The sequence below is a fragment of the Carettochelys insculpta genome, chromosome 3 (assembly GCF_033958435.1).
Source record: "Carettochelys insculpta isolate YL-2023 chromosome 3, ASM3395843v1, whole genome shotgun sequence".
Taxonomy (NCBI): domain Eukaryota; kingdom Metazoa; phylum Chordata; order Testudines; family Carettochelyidae; genus Carettochelys; species Carettochelys insculpta.
Genome location: NC_134139.1, coordinates 107,938,810 through 107,956,809, shown reverse-complemented (window position 1 = coordinate 107,956,809; position 18,000 = coordinate 107,938,810). Strand labels below are relative to the sequence as shown.

The window sequence follows — 18,000 nt, the reverse complement described above, 5'->3', positions numbered from 1 at the left end:
TAGTGATCAGCAGGCAGGGGCACTTTCCTCACTTAGGCCTTGTCTATACTACAAAAATAACTTGGAGGTTGCTTACTTTGAGGTTCAACTTCGAAGTAACAGACTTTGAAGTTGAGTGTCTACACACCCTACTTAAACTTCAAATGGAATGGAGTAAAGACTTTGAAGTTGGGCTCCCTTACTTTGAATTTAACTTTGAAGTAAGGGAAAACACATATAGGCTACGTCTACATGTGCCCCAAACTTTGAAATGGCCACGCAAATGGCCATTTCGAAGTTTACTAATGAAGCGCTGAAATGCATATTGAGCGCTTCATTAGCATGCGGGTGGCCGCGGCACTTCGAAATTGACACGCCTCGCTGCTGCTCATCTCGTCCAGACGGGGCTCCTTTTCGAAAGGACGCTGCCTACTTCAAAGTCCCCTTATTCCCATGAGCTGATGGGAATAAGGGGACTTCGAAGTAGGTGGCATCCTTTCGAAAAGGAGCCCCGTCTGGATGAGACACGCGGTGGTGAGGCGCGTCAATTTCGAAGTGCCGCGGCCACCCGCATGCTAATGAAGCGCTGAATATGCATTTCAGCGCTTCATTAGTAAACTTCGAAATGGCCATTTGCGTGGCCATTTCGAAGTTTGGGGCACGTGTAGACACGGCCATAGACTCTCTGCAAGCTACTTCAAAGTAGCACCTAACTTTAAAGTTAACTTCGAAGTTAATTCCTAGTGTAGATGCACCCTTAATACTGCAGAAGAAAATAGTATGCAGCTGGCAGCGAACAAGCAGCAATTTGAACCTGAATAAAGACAGGAAATGTCCAATTGCAGGAAAGGCAGAAAAGGGCTGAAATGGGGAGAGAAGCTGTTGAAGAGTGAGAGATACCCATAATTGCAAGGAGCATGAAAATGCTAGTTACTGAGAAGAGGGACCACCAGATAAAACATGAAACTACCAGATTTCAGCTCCAGATCTTGGAAGAGCAGAGAAAGCTGCTGCAGCCTGGAATGCCGCTTCTCTTCCACAACAGCAAACACTGGAAAAAGATTTGTCCTTTTTACAAAGATATTGAAGACATAGAAGAATTTCCTTTGAACGCTTGTGCTTTCTGCACAAGGTCCCAGATGAGTAGCAAATACCTACCTTGCTAACTGGGTTGGCTGGAAAAGCCAGAAGAGTATTTAATGAACTAAAGCTGGATCAACACTACAAAGTTCTGTCTACAGAATTCACTGTCAACACAGAACCTCTGTCTACAGAACACATCCACACCTAATACAGGCTGCCCCGTCAACATTGTCTGTCAACAGAGAGCGGCCAGACTGCCCAGGTTGTGTTCTGTCAACAGATTGTAGACAGAACACATTTGTAGTGTGGGTACTCCCTAATTTTGTTGACAGAAGGCCTCTTCTGCAGACAGAACTTCATAGCATAGACCCAGCTTCTGTGTTGTTTAACGACTGTGTTAAGGCTACTCAAGGTCACCCCTATGTCTTACAGGCAGGCCTGCTAATGGGGGGAAAAGTGGGGCAAAGGGGAAAATTGCCCTGGGGCCCGGCAATTTAAAAGGTCCAGGGGCTCCTGACTGCTGCTGCCACTACAACAGCAGCAGTAACAGCTGGAGCCCTGGGCCCTTTAAAGCACTGCTGGATCTCTGGGTGGCATGCTGTGGGTGATCCTGAAGGCCTGACTGCGGGAGGTTAGCTCCTAGCTTAGTGGTCAGCAACCTGTGGCTCCAGAGCTGCATGCGGCTCTTTGAGGGGTCACTTGCGTCTCCGAGCACTGCCGCCACTGACTCTGCGTGCAGCTCGGTAGGCTGCCACCACCACCGCTTAAACAAAAAACTAAATTCAATTGCCTGCCATTGAACGAACTGAATTTACTTTGTTGTTTAAGACGTAGCAGCGGGAGCCTGTCAGCTGCAGCAGGGCAGGGAACCCAGAAGGGAAAACTGGCTGGGCAGGGAGCTGCCCCATGTGGACGGAAGTCTAAGCCAGCATGAAAGCTGTGGGGACGGGCAGCTGTGCCTGCCCCTGCTGGAGCTGTGCAGCTGTGCTGAGAAGGAGGCCACAGCCAGCGGGGGGAGGCAGCGGCTGTGGCAGAACTATGTGCTGAGGTGAGTTAAGCCCAGGGGTACTCAGAGGGTTAAGCCTGGGGGTGGGGGTAGGAATTTGGGACTCACAGGAGTTAAGGCTGTAGGTAGGAAGAGGTTGGGGATCTGAGGAGTTAAGTCTGGGGTTGTGGCGAAGGTTGGGACTCAGAGACATTAAGCCTTGGGATTGGGGGCAGGATTGCAGCATGGGGGGTGTAAAGCCTGGGGAGAGGGGGAGGATTTGGGGACTGAGGCAGGTAAAGCCTGAAAATGGGGGTAACAACTTTCTGACTGGCACAAATCATTGTTTGTGCAGTGTTCTTAAAACAAAGGTGATAAAAAATATGGTTTGATGTTATTTATTAAAGACTTGTCTTGTATTCACGTGCATTGCGGCTCTGGAAGGATTGATTCTTCTTCAAGTGGTCCCCGTGGGTGCTCCACAGTAGGTGTCGGGCTTGCCCGGCGCCGCAGATTGGAATTCTTCTAGCAGTTTCCACTGGATGGTGCATGCGCCGATGTGCGCCACTCCCTTGCGCGCCCTTGGTCATGTGCGCGATCCGGTCCCCGCCAGTTCCTTCTCAACCGCCAACGGCTGCAGACGGAATCCGCTCTGGCTCTAAAAAGCCTGAGACAGATAAGATAGTTGTTTTTATTTGTTAGCTCGTTGTTCTTACTATTATACAAAAAAAAAAAAAAAGAAAAGAAAAAGAAAGAGAAGTAAAAAAAAAACCAAAAACATACAAAATAGTAGGAGAGAAGAGGAACGGAGGGAAGAGGAGTGGACAAAGAAGGCTGGTTAAGCCATCCGCTACCCTGAAGGCCGTGAATGTTATTTGGGTTGTAGAACGCACTGATTAGCGGCTAAGTACCCTATTAACAGTAAAGACTCACTGCAATGTCTTCCTTGGGGTTTAAGAAGTGTGAGTCATGCCGCGAGGCTATGCCGGCCTCTGATGGGCATAGTAAGTGCATTCGCTGCCTGGGGGAGTCCCATGTTACCCAGAAGTGTTCGCACTGCGCTAAGCTTACAGCCAGGGCCAGGAAGGACAGAGAGATGAGGCTCAAAATGATCTTGTTTGATAAGGACCTTCAGCCTGAGCTGCGGGAGAAGCCTCACACAGAAGGGCCCTCTGGGTTGCATGAAAGGAAGGCGGCTTCTTTGACCCCCTCTGTGTAAAAGAAGAGGAAACTCTCCCCGGCTCGATCCTTGCCGGCGGTTTCAGCGAGCAGGACGAGCGGAACGCAGAGCCCTGAGCCGCGGGCTGATGAAAGTGGCAGCGCGGTCGTGGACGGGGCCGGGGCCGGGCCTCCGGCTATTCAGCAGTCGGCACTGAGGGCGCCGTGAGCGCCAGCGTGGCAAGTGCCGGAATCGGCGGCGCTGCCTTACGCGGCACCGGCTCTCACGGCGCCGATGGCGCAGGGGCACCCGGCACGGGGCCCAGCAGCGCTGGAGGAAGCTACCCGTGCAGCACCGCTTATGACGGTACTGAGCGCAGCACCGACAGTGGGGCCGAGATCCCCAGCACGGAAGGGGGCAGTGCCCACCCTGCAGGGGCGGGGGAAAGCTAGAGCCAAAACCCTGCACCTCAGTCCATCTCCAGGCAGGGCTGCGATGCCGTTATCACCCAGCTCCCCCCCCCCGCCGAGATACACACGCCGCGTCGCAGGGCGGCAACTCTACCGGCCTATTTCGGACCTCCCTCTCCGTTCCTCCAACCACCTTCACCTTGGCTCAGGCCACCTTCACCCTTTTTGGGCATGGATCCCTATGAGTACTATCACATACCAGCTTCACCATTATCAGTGTCGTCACGGAGATCCTGCTCTCTCAGACATCATGGGTACACACTCCAATCGTGGTCCAGGTCTCCATCACTGGGCCCTTGTCCATGTTGTTATGGCTGTCCTCATCATACTGAACACCAACATCAGAGGTCTAGATCTAGGGACAGATCTCCTCCCACTCCTCGCCAATACCCCCGTGTACACTCTCACTCTGGGAGAGGAATGCAGCTGTCCCAGGGGGAATTCGGTCCAGAGTCCCGAGACTTTCCTTCACAGCCCACGAGGGAGCAAGCATACCAGCAAACTCGGGAGCCAGAGGGCCTGGGGGAGGTTTATCCCAGTGGTTCCTCCTCATCCTCCCCAGATGAGGCAATTGTCCCCAGGGATGTCTCCCCTCCGGATAACCTTAAACAATTCCAAGAACTGTTCAAAAGAGTAGCATACACGCAGGACATTCAAATAGCAGAGGTGCAGGAGAAGCATCATAAACTCCTGAAAAATTTGAGAGCCCCGGCTTCATCTAAAATCGCTATTCCACTGGACGAAGCCATTATGGAGTCAGCCACTATCATATGGCAGACTCCGGCCTCTATTCTGCCTACAAATAAAAGGGCAGATAAGAAATACTTCGTCCCAGCCAAAGGCATGGAATTCCTGTTTAGCCACCCACAGCCTAATTCTTTGGTGGTCGAATCGTCCCAGCAGAGGTCGAAGACGCCTCAGTACAAATCAGGGGGGTCAGATAAAGATGCTAAGAAATTAGAGCTGTTCGGCAGGATGGTCTACTCCTCCTCTACCTTTTTACTGAGAATGGCGAACTATGCGGCACATTTATCAAACCATAACTTTGACAACTACTCTAGACTTACCTCTCTCATGGATTCCCTCCCAGAGGACAAGAAGCCAGTGTTAAAGGCGATCGTCCAGAAGGGCTACGCGGCCTCGCGTATGGAAGTTCAGATTGCCCTGGATGTGGCGGACACAGCGGCACATTCAACAGCTGCAGCAGTGGTAATGCATAGGGGGTCCTGGCTCCAGACGTCTGGTATCCCCAGAGGTCTACAGGCGAAGATCGTGGATCTTCCCTTCGACAAGCAAAAGCTGTTTGCAGAATCAACCAACTCAGTCCTACACTCTAGCAAAGATTCGAGGGCCACACTTAACACCTTGGGTATCTACACTCCTCCATACAAGAAAAAGAAATTCTATCCTCAGCAAAGGCGCTACGCTTACCAACCACAATGCACACAATATCAGCGGGGCTATGACCAAGGGCGCCATCAACAGCAGCAACAGTACAAGGCCCCCAGGCGACGCTCTCAACAAAGTCGCACAACCTCGGGGCAAGCCCAGAGGCAGCAAGTTTGATGGCTATGTCAAGGACTGCACTATCAACACCATCACTCAATAGCACTCTCACCTCATCTTCCATCATCGCCTCAAACCGTTCCACTCCAAATGGCAAAATATCACAACAGAGAAATGGGTGCTGCAAATTATAGCCACGGGTTACACGATCCCCTTCCAGTCACTACCACCGACGAAACCTCCCACCCAGCCTCTTCTCAGGGACCCTTCTCACAAGGTGAGGCTGAAGCAGGAGGTAGATCACCTCATGTTCATAGGGGCGGTGGAAAGAGTACTGGAACAATTCCAAGGGAAAGGTTTTTACTCACGATACTTCCTAACAGAGAAGAAAACAGGAGGCTGGAGGCCGATTTTGGACCTTCGGGGCCTCAACAGATACTTGCGCAAGCAGCGCTTCTGGATGATTACAGTTGCCTCCATACTTACGGCACTGGATGATGGAGACTGGTTTGCAGCCCTCAACTTACAAGACGCTTACTTTCATATAACAATCCACCCGGCACACAGACGCTTCCTCCGCTTCATGGTCGGCGGGGAGCATTTCCAATACAGGGTTCTTCTGTTCGGCCTATCCGCGGCACCCAGAGTCTTTACCAAAACCCTGGCAGTGGTATCAGCTTACCTGCACAGGCAGGGCATGTTTATTTTTCCATACCTGGACAACTGCCTACTGAAAGGGTCCTCAAAGGCAGAGGTCCTACACATGATACGCGTTACTGCGAACACGTTTACTTCTCTGGGCCTAGTTATCAACCTTGCAAAGTCAAACACCGAACCCACGCAAGATATAGAGTTCATAGGGGTGCGCATAAACTCTATCGCATCGAGAGTATACCTGCCCGACTCCCGCTTCCGCACCATCAAATCCTTGGTGCAAGTCATGATGTACAGCCCTGCGGTGCCGATCCTAACATGCCTGCAACTGTTGGGGCACATGGCGGCCGCCATGTTTGTGGTACAAAATGCCAGGTTACACATGTGAAGCCTGCAGCATTGGCTGGCGAGCGTTTACAGACCGGCAGCTCATACCGTTCACAGGGTAGTATCGCCCACGACGGAGGTACGGAAGTCACTCGCGTGGTGGGCAGATCCCAAGAACCTGCTAGTGGGAATGCCCTTCCACCAACCACAAATTTCCATTTTTCTCACAACTGACGCCTCCCACATAGGATGGGGAGCGCACATGGGCAGCAAGGTGATGCAAGGGCTATGGCCCCTGCGGAACTGACACTGCACATAAACATACTGGAGCTCAGAGCAGTGTTCAATGCGTGCAGACATTTTCGGAAATACCTGCACGGCAAAGTAGTCGGGATCAATACTGACAATACCTCCACCGTGTTCTACATCAATCGACAAGGAGGGGCACGGTCCCGTGCGCTATGTGCAGAAGCAGTCCGATTGCAGAATTGGTGCATTGCCAACAACATAATGTTGAAAGCCTCGTACTTGCCGGGCGCCCACAACGTGAAGGCATATCAACTGAGCAGGTGCTTTGCACTCACGCACGAATGGCAGATCTGCTCCGACCTGCTATGACGCATATTTCGCACCTGGGGGTTTCCCCAAGTTGATTTGTTTGCCACCCAGCACAACAAGAAATGCCCTCAGTACTGATCCAGAGCAGGAATAGGGTGGGTGTCCCTGGGGAACGCCTTCATGATCTCATAGAAGGGCCCTTTACTCTACGCGTTTCCCCCCACAACACTTATCCACAAGGTTCTGCAGAAAGCCAGAAGGGAGAGAGCTCGCATGATACTCATAGTTCCATCTTGGGACCGACAACAATGGTTTCCCCTGCTTCTGCGCATTACGGATCGTCCACCACTCCCCCTACCAGTAGCGCCGGACTTACTCACACAGGCTCAGGGGTCCATAGTGCACCCGCACCCTCAGGGACTCCGCCTACAAGCATGGTTAATCCATGGCTCAGCGCCTTAGAGAGCACGCGTACGGAGGGAGTAAGACAAGTCTTAGAGTGTAGCCGAAGGACCTCCACCAGGAGGACTTATGAACAGAAATGGACACGCTTTACCGCCTGGTGCTCTGCCAAACAGTTAGCTCCTCTGGACGTCCCTATAACTGTAATTCTAGAATACCTGCTGGACCTCAAATGAGACTGGCTCTCTCTATCCTCACTAAAACTCCACCTCGCAGCTATATCAGATTTTCGGCACAAAGAGGAAGGGCCCACCATATTCACCCATCCTATCGTCACAAGGTTCTTGAAGGGGCTGGTAAACCTGTACCCTCCTCGACAACCGCTACCACCGTCGTGGAGTTTGGACTTGGTACTCCACACGCTATTGGGACCACCCTTCGAACCATTAGCCATGGTACCCCTCCGACTACTTACCATGAAAACGACCTTCCTTCTTGCGATTACGTCAGCCCGCGGGGTGAGTGAGCTCGCAGCAGTGATGGCAATGCCGCCCTGCACAGTATTCTCAAAGGAGGCAGTGATCTTACGGTTACACCCAGCCTTCGTTCCGAAAGTTTCCTCGGAGTTCCACATTAACGAACCAATAGTGTTACCCTCGTTTTACCCGAAGCCTCACAGCTCCAGCAAGGAGGTGCGCCTGCCCCTCCTGGATGTGAGGAGGGCGTTGGCCTTTTACATAGACAGAACTAAGCCCTTCCGGAAAACAGACAAGCTTCTGGTATCTCTCGCTCCCAGGTCAAAAGGGGAAGGCCTCTCTTCCCAGAGAATTTCAAACCACATTGTGTCCTGTATAAAACTGTGCTACGAGCTTCAAAAGACCCCTTTGCTAGCCCCGCCCAGTGCTCACTCCACCAGAGCGGTGGCGGCATCAACGGCCTTCTTCGAGGGAATCGCGTTGAAAGACATTTGGAGAGCGGCGACTTGGTCATCCTACGACACTTTCACCAAGCATTATGCTCTGCATCGGGTGTTCGATGAGGATACCTGTCTGTCGACAGCAGTCCTCTCAAGGGCAAGCTGCGCATGAATTGAGTACCCACCTCCTTACTTGGGTTACTGCTGGGTAGTCACCTGCTGTGGAGCACCCACGGGGACCACTCGAAGAAGAAAGAGAAGTTACTCACTTGTAGTAACGATGGTTCTTCGAGATGTGTCCCCGTGGGTGCTCCACTACCCACCCATCCTCCCCGCTTCGGATCTCTGTCTGGTGTTTTTCAGGAGCATCCGGGGCGGTTGGTCAAGGAACTGGCGGGGACCGATCGCGCACATGACCAAGGGTGCGCAAGGGAGCGGCGCGCATCGGCGCATGCGCAATCCAGTGGAAACTGCTAGAAGAATTCCGATCTGCGGCGCCGGGCGAGCCTGACACCTACTGTGGAGCACCCACGGGGACACATCTCGAAGAACCATCGTTACTACAAGTGAGTAACTTCTCTTTTTATAACTGAATTGGGAAAAATGGCTCTTCTCGCGATTTCAGTTGCAGACCCCTGTCTGAGCCCTGCCCCTTACACGTGAGGCCTTGCTTCTTCTATGACCCAGAGCTGGCCCTCCTCTCCTTGCCTGGGGCCCAACAAAATCTGTGGACCAGCCTGCACAAAGAGTTCAGTTTAGAAAGTTTGCAATGTCTAATGATTGTGTTTTTGTGGAATGTTCCCATGAGCTTAATGGGCATTGTTGAAAAGTTGGCTAGAGAAGAAAAAGGCACATGGGAGTTTTGAAAAACTGCTGGATTTAGTCAATTTGGAGCATTTTTGCATGTTTTCAGTGATTTCCACATACCTTATTTATAGGCACGTGGAAGGTTATGTTCCTCTTCCCTATTTATTGCATGGTAAACTGGTAAAAGATCACAGAAAAACATTAGCTTTCAGGGACCTTTAGCTACTAACTTACAGAATGTGAACTGATACACTAACTGCAGGTATGGATCTTAATAACATTAGCCATAGCACATACCAATATCTTTACCATTACACATTCATCAGTAACGTTACAGCAACCTCCTATGAAGGACTGATACATTTACAATAGATAGTATGGTACATCTTGTCAAAAAAACCTCTACAGCGCATCATCAGGGATTTACAACCCATCCTGGACAATGATCCCCCATTTTCACAGGCCTTGGGAGGCAGACCAGTCCTTGCCCACAGACAACCTGCCAACCTGAAGCAAATCCTAACCAGCAACTGTACACCGCACCACAGTCACTCTAGCTCAGGGACCCATCCATGCAACAAACCTCGTTGCCAGCTCTGCCCGCATATCTACACCAGCAACACCATTACAGGACATAACCAGATCAGCCACACCATCGTGGGTTCATTCAGCTGCACATCTACCAATATAATTTATGCCATCATGTGCCAGCAATGCCCCTCTGCTATATACATCGGACAAACTGGACAGTCTCTACGTAAAAGAATAAACGCACACAAATCAGATATCAGAAAGGGCAATATACAAAAACCCGTAGGAGAGCACTTCAATCTCCCAGGCCACACAGTAGCAGACTTAAAAGTAGCTATCCTACAGCAAAGAAATTTCAGGACCAGACTCCAAAGAGAAATTTCTGAGCTACAATTCATCTGCAAATTTGACGCCCTCAGCTCTGGCTTAAACAAAGACTGCGAATGGCTGGCTAAATACAGAAGCAGCTTCCCCTCCCTTGGCGTTCACACCTCCAGATCAACTGCTGGTAGTAAGCCTCACCCTTGCAGACTGAGCTAACCTTGTTATCCCCACCCTTCCTCTGGCTTATTTATACCTGGCCCTGCAGATTTCCAAAACCAGCATCTGATGAAGTGAGTCTGTGCTCACGAAAGCTCATGCTCAAAATTTTTCTGTTAGTCTATAAGGTGCCACAGGACCCTTTGTTGCTGTTACAGATCCAGACTAACACGGCTACCCCTCCGATACTTGTCAAAAGGTTATGTAACAGATGGAATATGTAAGTGGAAAAGTTATTGTTCTGTTTATCAATCAGTATGCAAAGTATATTTAGAGTGCCAGTCTCTACCGTACCTATGACCATTGCTGAATGATGTGTTTGGTGCAGTGCAGATCTTATGGTGATTGGACCTCTTCCTGTTTTTCAGTGCCGAAAACTCAACCAGCATTTCAAACCCTACTTGACACCCAACTTGCCAAAGCGATTCCATTACGCTAACAACATTCGCATTGACAAAGTTCATCTTTTGGTGGACCGACAGTGGCTGGCCGTTAGGTAAATTATGGCCATAATTTTTTTTGTTACCCTTATCATTCAAGAAGTTTCCTGTCCATCACATGTGTCATCTGTTTTTCATTTAATACTTGCATTTCATGCAGTGAAGACAATAGCTGAGGTTTAGAACGCAGGATATTCTAGGCTTAGATTAATATTTGGAGGAAATATAAAGAAAATGATTGTGCGTGTCTGTGTAAGCCAAGTATCCACTGCATTAGGTGGTGCACATAGAGTTTTCTTTTTAAAATTAGCATGGTAAAAGAGAAAAATTGAAGCCTTGTTCACTGTGCGCCTTCACTAACTGTATCCTTATAGCTGCATCTAGACTAGCAAGCACATTCGGAAAATCTGGCCCTCTTTCGAAAAAGTGTGAAGAGTATATTTGCACAAAATGCGCCCTTTTGAAAGGAAATCAGAAGAAGAAGAGCACTTTCAAAAGTGCTCCTCCAGTCCTGTATTAGGAAGAACACCCCCTTTCGAAAGACTTTTGAAAGAAGATTTGCATAGGTGCTCTGTGGGCTGGTCTTTCAAAAGAGGAGTCCTCCATGGCTCCATCCAGCTGGGACACAGAGATGCCCTAGCTGGCGGCAGTGGGGCTCTATGGTCTCTGCATCCAGCCGCATATAAAACCGTATGGACTCAACCCTGTGGCAGGAAGCTGAGAGTATGCTGGCAGCACAGGCATGTGCCTGAAGCCACAAACCCTCACAGCCACCCCTGGAACAACAGATAACCACCATGGCCAGGAGCCCCAGGACACACCCCCCCCTCCACAGCCCTCGCAGGGCTTGCAGGACCCCAGACAGCTCCTGAAAAAGCAGGCACCCTCCTGGACTGAGCTGGAGCACAAACACCTCCTTGGGCTTTGGAAGGAGCAGCTGGTCGTTCACGAGATGGGTGGCAAGTGGAGGAATGTGAGAACTTTTGGTCAACTTGTCAGTGGACTGCTCACCTGAGGACACCCTGCCTGCGCCCCGACCAAGTGAGGAGCAATGTCAAGGAGGTACGGCAGAGATATGCCCAGGCCCTGGACTCTGCCAGCTGCTCAGGGGCAGGTCCCAAGATCTGCCCCTATTACTGAGAGCTCAGGAGTCTCCTGGGCCCCAGGACAGCTCACCACCACCTGCAGTCCTTGACAGATGAGCCACACCCCGAGGACAAGGGTGAGCTGGGACTTCAAGACAGCCCCAAGACACCAAGCTGGAGCCACTGTCCAGAGAGAGCAACAATGGGGAGCTGGTCATCAACCTTCTGTCATGGTCATCGAACCGGGCGACGGCCAGCAGGACATCATCGGACCTCGGTGAGGGACCCTCCGGTAAGTACCCAACAGGGTGCATGCCCTGGCTCATGTGGCAGGGGCACTGTATCTGTCAGCAGGCTACCCACATGCCCAACGGACCTGGGCTGGACACATCCTGGATGGCCATGCCCTCCAGCACACTGCAATGGCCACCAGTGACACTCAGCTTCCATCCCCATGGACAGTGCTGTGAGCCACATGCATGGGGATGGAATGGGTGGGGCTGGACCGCCATGGAGCTGGCCGCACTGTGAGGGGGACCCCCTCAGTGTTTGCAATACACCATGGCTGGCATTGGATGGGGTGGGGACGCTCTGGCCACTGGGAGGGGTGGAGGACACGGCCCCCAGGTTGATACATGGGACTGATGTGCCATCCGTCTTTCCCTCTCCGTGCCTGCAGCCATGCCACAAGAGGGCTGGGAGACCCCCAACCTGTCTGTGGTCCTGGACAGCCTGGTGAAGGCGGAAGAGGGTGCACAGTCCCCCCAGCCAACAGCAACACGACAGGGCTGCACCAGGAGGGCACGGTGGCAGTCCCTGGAGGAGGACACCATCCACTGCCAGGTGAAGGTGGCAGAGTGGTGTCTCTGCCTGGAGGAGGCAGACCTGGTGTGGTGGAAGGCAGCCTGTGTGGAGATAATGGGCAACCTATGGGACATCAAATCCATCCTAAGGGAACCCACCTGGTCCCTCCCCTGCTGCCCTCCCTGCCCCCACTGCCAAGCCTGACCCTGCTGCCCTCGCCCCCCGCCAACAGCCTCCCATGGCCCTACCTCTGGGTGCTCCCCCAATGCCAGCCCTGCCAGGGACCCTGAAGCAGAGGTGAGCGGGGTTCCTGGGGCCGATGAGGCTCGCAGCCTCCCACCCCTGCCCTGGACTGATCCCCTCTACGCCTCAGGGTGAGATCCCCTTCCCCAGACTCTCTTGTACACAGTCCACTGACAAGTTGACCAAAAGTTGACAGGTTCCCCTCTGTAAATAGTTATTTCCAACATTTGTACAAATCATTGAGTTTATAATTTTGGGTAAACGGTTTGTTTGTGCGCCATCCCCGTGTCCCGTGCTCTTGCTGAGGGGGGACGGTAAGGGCTGTGTGTGTGGGGCTGCCTTTGTGGGGTGAGTTTGTGGGGTCAGTGGGGCCAATGGTAAAAGGTCTCTTGGCGGGACTCCCTGTTGTAAACCCTGTCCCAGTGTGCGTGATGACTAGGGGCAGCAGCCAACTGCTTGTACCTGGGGCCAGACTTGACCATCCACCCCTGCATGAAGGCCTTGCCCCTACACTCCATTATATTGTGGAGGACACAGCAGGTGTCCATCACCTGGGACACTGTGCAGGCCTACTTCCAGGCATGTGAGGAGGTACTGCCACTGGCCCTTCAGGCACCCCAAGGTCTGCTTGACCGTGTTGCAGGCCTGGTTGAGCATGGTATTAAAAATCTCCTGGGTGGAGTCAATGTTGCCAGTGTAGGGCCACATCATCTAGGGGTGCAGAGGGTAGGCAGTGTCCACCACCATGCAGAGGAGCATGGTGACATCCCTGACCTGGAACTCTGGCTGGGGGACATATGTCCCAGCCTCCATGTGCTGGCAGAGGCCGCAGTTCCAGAACACATGAGGATTGTGTGTCTCGCCTGCTCACCCCACGTAAACATCCATGAAGCAGCCCTTCAAGTCCACCAGCGCCTGGCGCATGACTGAGTGGTATCCCTCTCAGTTCATGTAGCTGCCAGCACTGTGTTCCGGGGCACAGATGGGGATATGCGTCCCGGGTGCTGAAGCAATGCAGGAAACCGAGTGTGGAGAATCCCGCGATAGCCGTGTCGACATCCCCCATGCAGAGGACCTTGTGGAGCAGCATTGCATTGATCACGTGGATGACCTGCATGGGAGGGAGGGCATGTGCTCTTGTGAAGGCATGATGGGGTGTGCCCAGCCCCCTTCCTCATGCCCCCAGCTGCCTGTACACAAGTACACCTTTCATCCATGGTGACAGCCCTGACAGTGGCCTTGCTCTCCCCAAACTGGTGCCCCACTGACTGGTAGCTGTCCAGGGTGGCCAGTTTTCAGACAACGATGGTAGCCGTCTTTTCAAGCGAGAGGGTGGGCCGTATGCAGGTGTCCCGGTGTGTCAGGGTGTGGGTGAGCCAGTAGCAGAGCTCCTGGAAGGTCTGCTTACTCATGCGGAAGTTCCAGACCCATCTGGAGTCATCCCATTCCCCATCACCAGCCACTTACACCATTTGGAGCTGCTGGGGTGGCTCCAGAGGCACTGAGGCACTCGGGTGGCACCAGTGAGCTCCTGGGTGAAGGGGCTCTGGGGCCCCAGCGGCGGAGCTCACTCCCAGGAGGAGGTGGAGGGCAGCTGTGACCACTGTGGCCAGGTGGCTGATCATGGCACTCAAGAAGGCCAGCTCTACTGCCCAAAGTTGCTGAGGGGGGATCCATCACACATGGGTGGCCACTGGGTCCCTGCACAGGCTCTGCAGGGCATGTGGCAGCTCTGCAAGCCTCACTGTGTGCTTGGCAGGGGTGTTTCGGCAGGGGTCTTTAAGGGAGCGACTGGCTGTGGGCCCCAGAAGGGCTTGTCAGCCTTTCCACCTCATCCACAGCATTTCCTGCTCTGCTCTTTTGAAAGAGCACCCGTGGTGTGTGGACGCTCTCTTTAGAAAGGGTAGAAAGGTCATTCAAAAGACCGCTGTAGGGTTGATGTAGCTAATATCAGCTAATCATGTAGGGCTGCCAGAATTGGCTTCTGTTATGCCCAGTGAATCAACATTTGTCATGCAAAAAGTGCTACAATTTTTAAAGACTCATGACACAGTCAAATCAAAGCCAGTTTTCACGGAAATATTCAAAAGGCTTTAATGAAAACTCTTTCCTGGACAAATTTTAGCTTTCTGTGTCCTTCAATGCCAGTGCCAGAGCTGTTCAAAAATCTTTTTGTGATGGTGAAAGTCTATTTCCTTCCACTTTTCTCTCATTTTTAATCAGACTTGAAAAGATAAGTCATCTTTGGGAAGAGACTAAGTCAGAAAAGTATATAAAAAGTGAAAGACCTGGAAAGATAAGATTAACTGAAAAAGGGAGGGTTAGAATGGGAATAGTTATATGATCTTAGCTGGTGTAATTGCTTATGCTGTGTTATAGTAATGTGTGTGCACAAACTGTATACTTTGTAGGTATGTACATACTGTAAATACGTGGATGTGGGGTAGATTTTCGGAACTGTATGTTGTGTGTGTGCTCAGATGCGCAATGGGAATAAATTACGGGTATGGTGTCAGGGACAAATTTCCAGGTGGAAAAATGGGGTATCCAGTATTTTTGTTGTATTTGTCTCATTTTTACTTACAATCTAAACTGATTTCTTCATAGGAACAAGTCATATATGTTTTGTGGTGGAGGTAATCATGGCTATGATAATGAGTTCAAAAGTATGGAGGTAAGGTGATCTCATCTCAAATGGCATGTTCCACTGTATTGCCAACTACATATTTGTTGTAGATAAGCCATGGGGTGTAACATTTTTTTCTCATGTTGGCATGCAGACATTTAACTCTGGAAGTCTACTTTCTGCACAGACCATTGGTATCCAGAATCAAATGTTCAGACTGGCCTCAGTTATGCTTGCAAATCCTGTGATTGTGTATCTCCTATAAAAATCCAAAGCATAGTCCTCTCTCGATACATCTGAAAAACAGAAGAGTCATATCAATTACAGTACCTAAACTAAACAAATCATGGTGAGAAACAGAACTCTGCAGGATTCGCACCTTATTAAAAGCAAATGAGAACATAACTATCAGAAATTCCCTATTTTTTCTAAATATTTACATTGCAGATGGAATGTATTCATAGAGAACATTAATTATTCTGCTGATACAGTATGTGTAAGTACAAGTTAGTGCTTTGCAATATCCCCTCATAATGTTTTCCTTTGTTTCCTTTCCTATTTATGTACTTTAGAAGTGCCAGTCAGAAGACATTGAGAGTTCTATATTAGTCAGTTCAAAATCCCCTGCCTCTTAAAAGAACAAAGGAAATGCCATCCCAGGACAGACCATTGGTCCATGTAGTCATGTGTCCTGCTTTTTACAGCGGTCAAGTTTAGGATGCATGAGAAAAGCATAAGCATTCCCATAATGAATGTACCTAATTATTCAATGGTACATACTTTGAGACACAACCTCCTGACCATAGTTAATTGTCAGCCCTGAAAGTTTTTATTCCTTGTTACTTTAAATTCAAATTATATTATTATTTATGTAAAAATTAAATAATTTATTGAACTTTTATTTGCCTCAATGATATCCTGCTTCAGTAAGTTCTACAGCTTCATGTCCATTTATACTATGGTAAACTCTTTCATATCTGGTGGTCTTGGGACTGGGAGGTTGCTGGATATTCAAATATTCTGGATAATAGACAGGTATACCTAGCAGTGCATAACACCAAAGAAAAATGAGATTAGATATTAAGAAACAAAAAGAAATGTATGCAGAGTACTTTATTTAACAACACCACTAGTATTGTACACTGTAAACGTGTGCTGTAATTGCTGTATTTATTTGTATTTACTTTCTATATTGTGCTTATGGAAAACATAACTAAAATTTACTTAAGGTTAAAATGCCAGTTATTTGAGAGTTCCAGGTAATAGAATGCTGGTTAAGACAGAGTTTACTGTATTTATTTAGTCTACAAAGTATTTCTTTATATCCTTTTAAAATTTTGTTCCCTTGAATCTCATTTGATATCCTCCTGTTTTTATTTTATGGAAAAAGATAAACAGATGTACATGTTTGGCCTTCTCTGTTCTTTGTTGGTAACAAGTGTCAGACCCAGTCTGTGTAACAGATATGCTTCAGGATTCAGTCCTTGTACATCTCTTCATCAACCCTGGGCTCAGTTTCTGAATGAGTGCTTTAATAGCATGTCCAAAACCTCCATTTGGATGCTTTCATTAATTTTCAGGCAAATAAATGCTTAAGCGATTATTTGAGTACCCCAAAGGGACATTTGGGTTAAAACTCTGAGAATATTTGAGTGTATGTCTACACTGAAGAGACTATACTAGCATAGGTCATCCTGCATCAAAAGAAGGTGCTCTTCTGTTGGTGTAGAAACACCACCTTCGTGAGCAAAGCTAACTATGTCAACAAAAGCCCTCTTCCACTGGCATCGCTGTGTCGACACTGGGGATTTTGTTGCTGTGTAAGTCATGGGTGTGTTTATCACACCGCCAATTAACATGGCTATGAAGATACAACTTCTCAGTGTAGATCAAGACTTCAGGTGGCATCCTAAATTCAACTGAAATTGTACAGTGGCTTGGGATTGTAATTCTCTAGTAAGCAGCAGCCCAGATCATAGACCATATTGTGGACAGCAATTTGAAGATTCAGGAAAAAGGAGTAGGTTGAGAGCCCAAGCTCCTGCCTGAGGTGCAACTTCAAAGTGGTGTCTGTGCAGTTATTTTTAGAGCATAATTGTGAGTTCATGTCTGTCTAGCTAGGCTAGGAGTCACAGTCCAAAATGTTGTGTGTGTAAGTGACTTAGGAACCTAAAGTTGATTATCAAAACTGATTTTAGGTGTGTAGGAATTTAAGTCCAATCAACTTTTGGTGAGGTTTAAATTGCCCGAGTCTATTTTAAAAAATGTGACATGGGAGCCTGAGAAACAGGGCTAGAGTCACTCAGGCATTGTAGCTTTTAGGCCCTGGAAAAACACAGGAATAACACAGCAATTCCCAAAACCCAATTTAGACGCTGAGGCTCCCCATAGAATTCGTGCAGAGAGATGAGCACCTTAGATTGCAATTCACAAAAGTCAGCACTCTAGGCAGGCAGCCCCCTATGACAGACAACAGAAGGTGCTGACAAGGATGTGTACTCAGTCCTGTCCCTCTCACAGAGATATGTACCTGAGTATAGAATGTAGATGGAGTCACTGGAGCAGGGGGAGCTATAATGACCCCCACCCCTTTTATCAGCTGTAAGGATAAAAATGAGCATGAGGTGGCAAGATACTGGAGGGAAGAGGTGGTTCAGGAGCAGGGCCTGAGAGAAAGGGTGGTTTGAGGGCAGGAGCTGAGGGAGAAGGATTGGCGTGAGGGGTGAGATCACAGTTCAGGCTCTGGTGGCCCCCCTCTGTTAGGAGGCTTCTGTAGGGAGGATCCTACCTGTGTGTTACCCACAGCTGGTAACTTAACTTTGTAGTTAGGTGCCTGAGGCCTTTTTCTGCAAGACTAAACTCTGCTTTCTTACATCAGAATAAAC

General features: G+C 49.7%; 1 protein-coding gene across 2 annotated transcripts in view; it reads left to right on the top strand.

The window, feature by feature from the left end:
• The window catches only part of ENPP3 (ectonucleotide pyrophosphatase/phosphodiesterase 3), a 103,929-nt gene that overhangs the window by 60,870 nt on the left and 25,059 nt on the right, over nucleotides 1–18,000 (top strand). For both annotated transcript variants that reach the window (XM_074990557.1, XM_074990559.1), the window contains 2 exons: nucleotides 10,286–10,413; nucleotides 15,097–15,163. In XM_074990557.1, coding sequence (XP_074846658.1) covers nucleotides 10,286–10,413; nucleotides 15,097–15,163 — 195 coding nt within the window. The remainder of the gene's footprint in view (nucleotides 1–10,285; nucleotides 10,414–15,096; nucleotides 15,164–18,000) is intronic.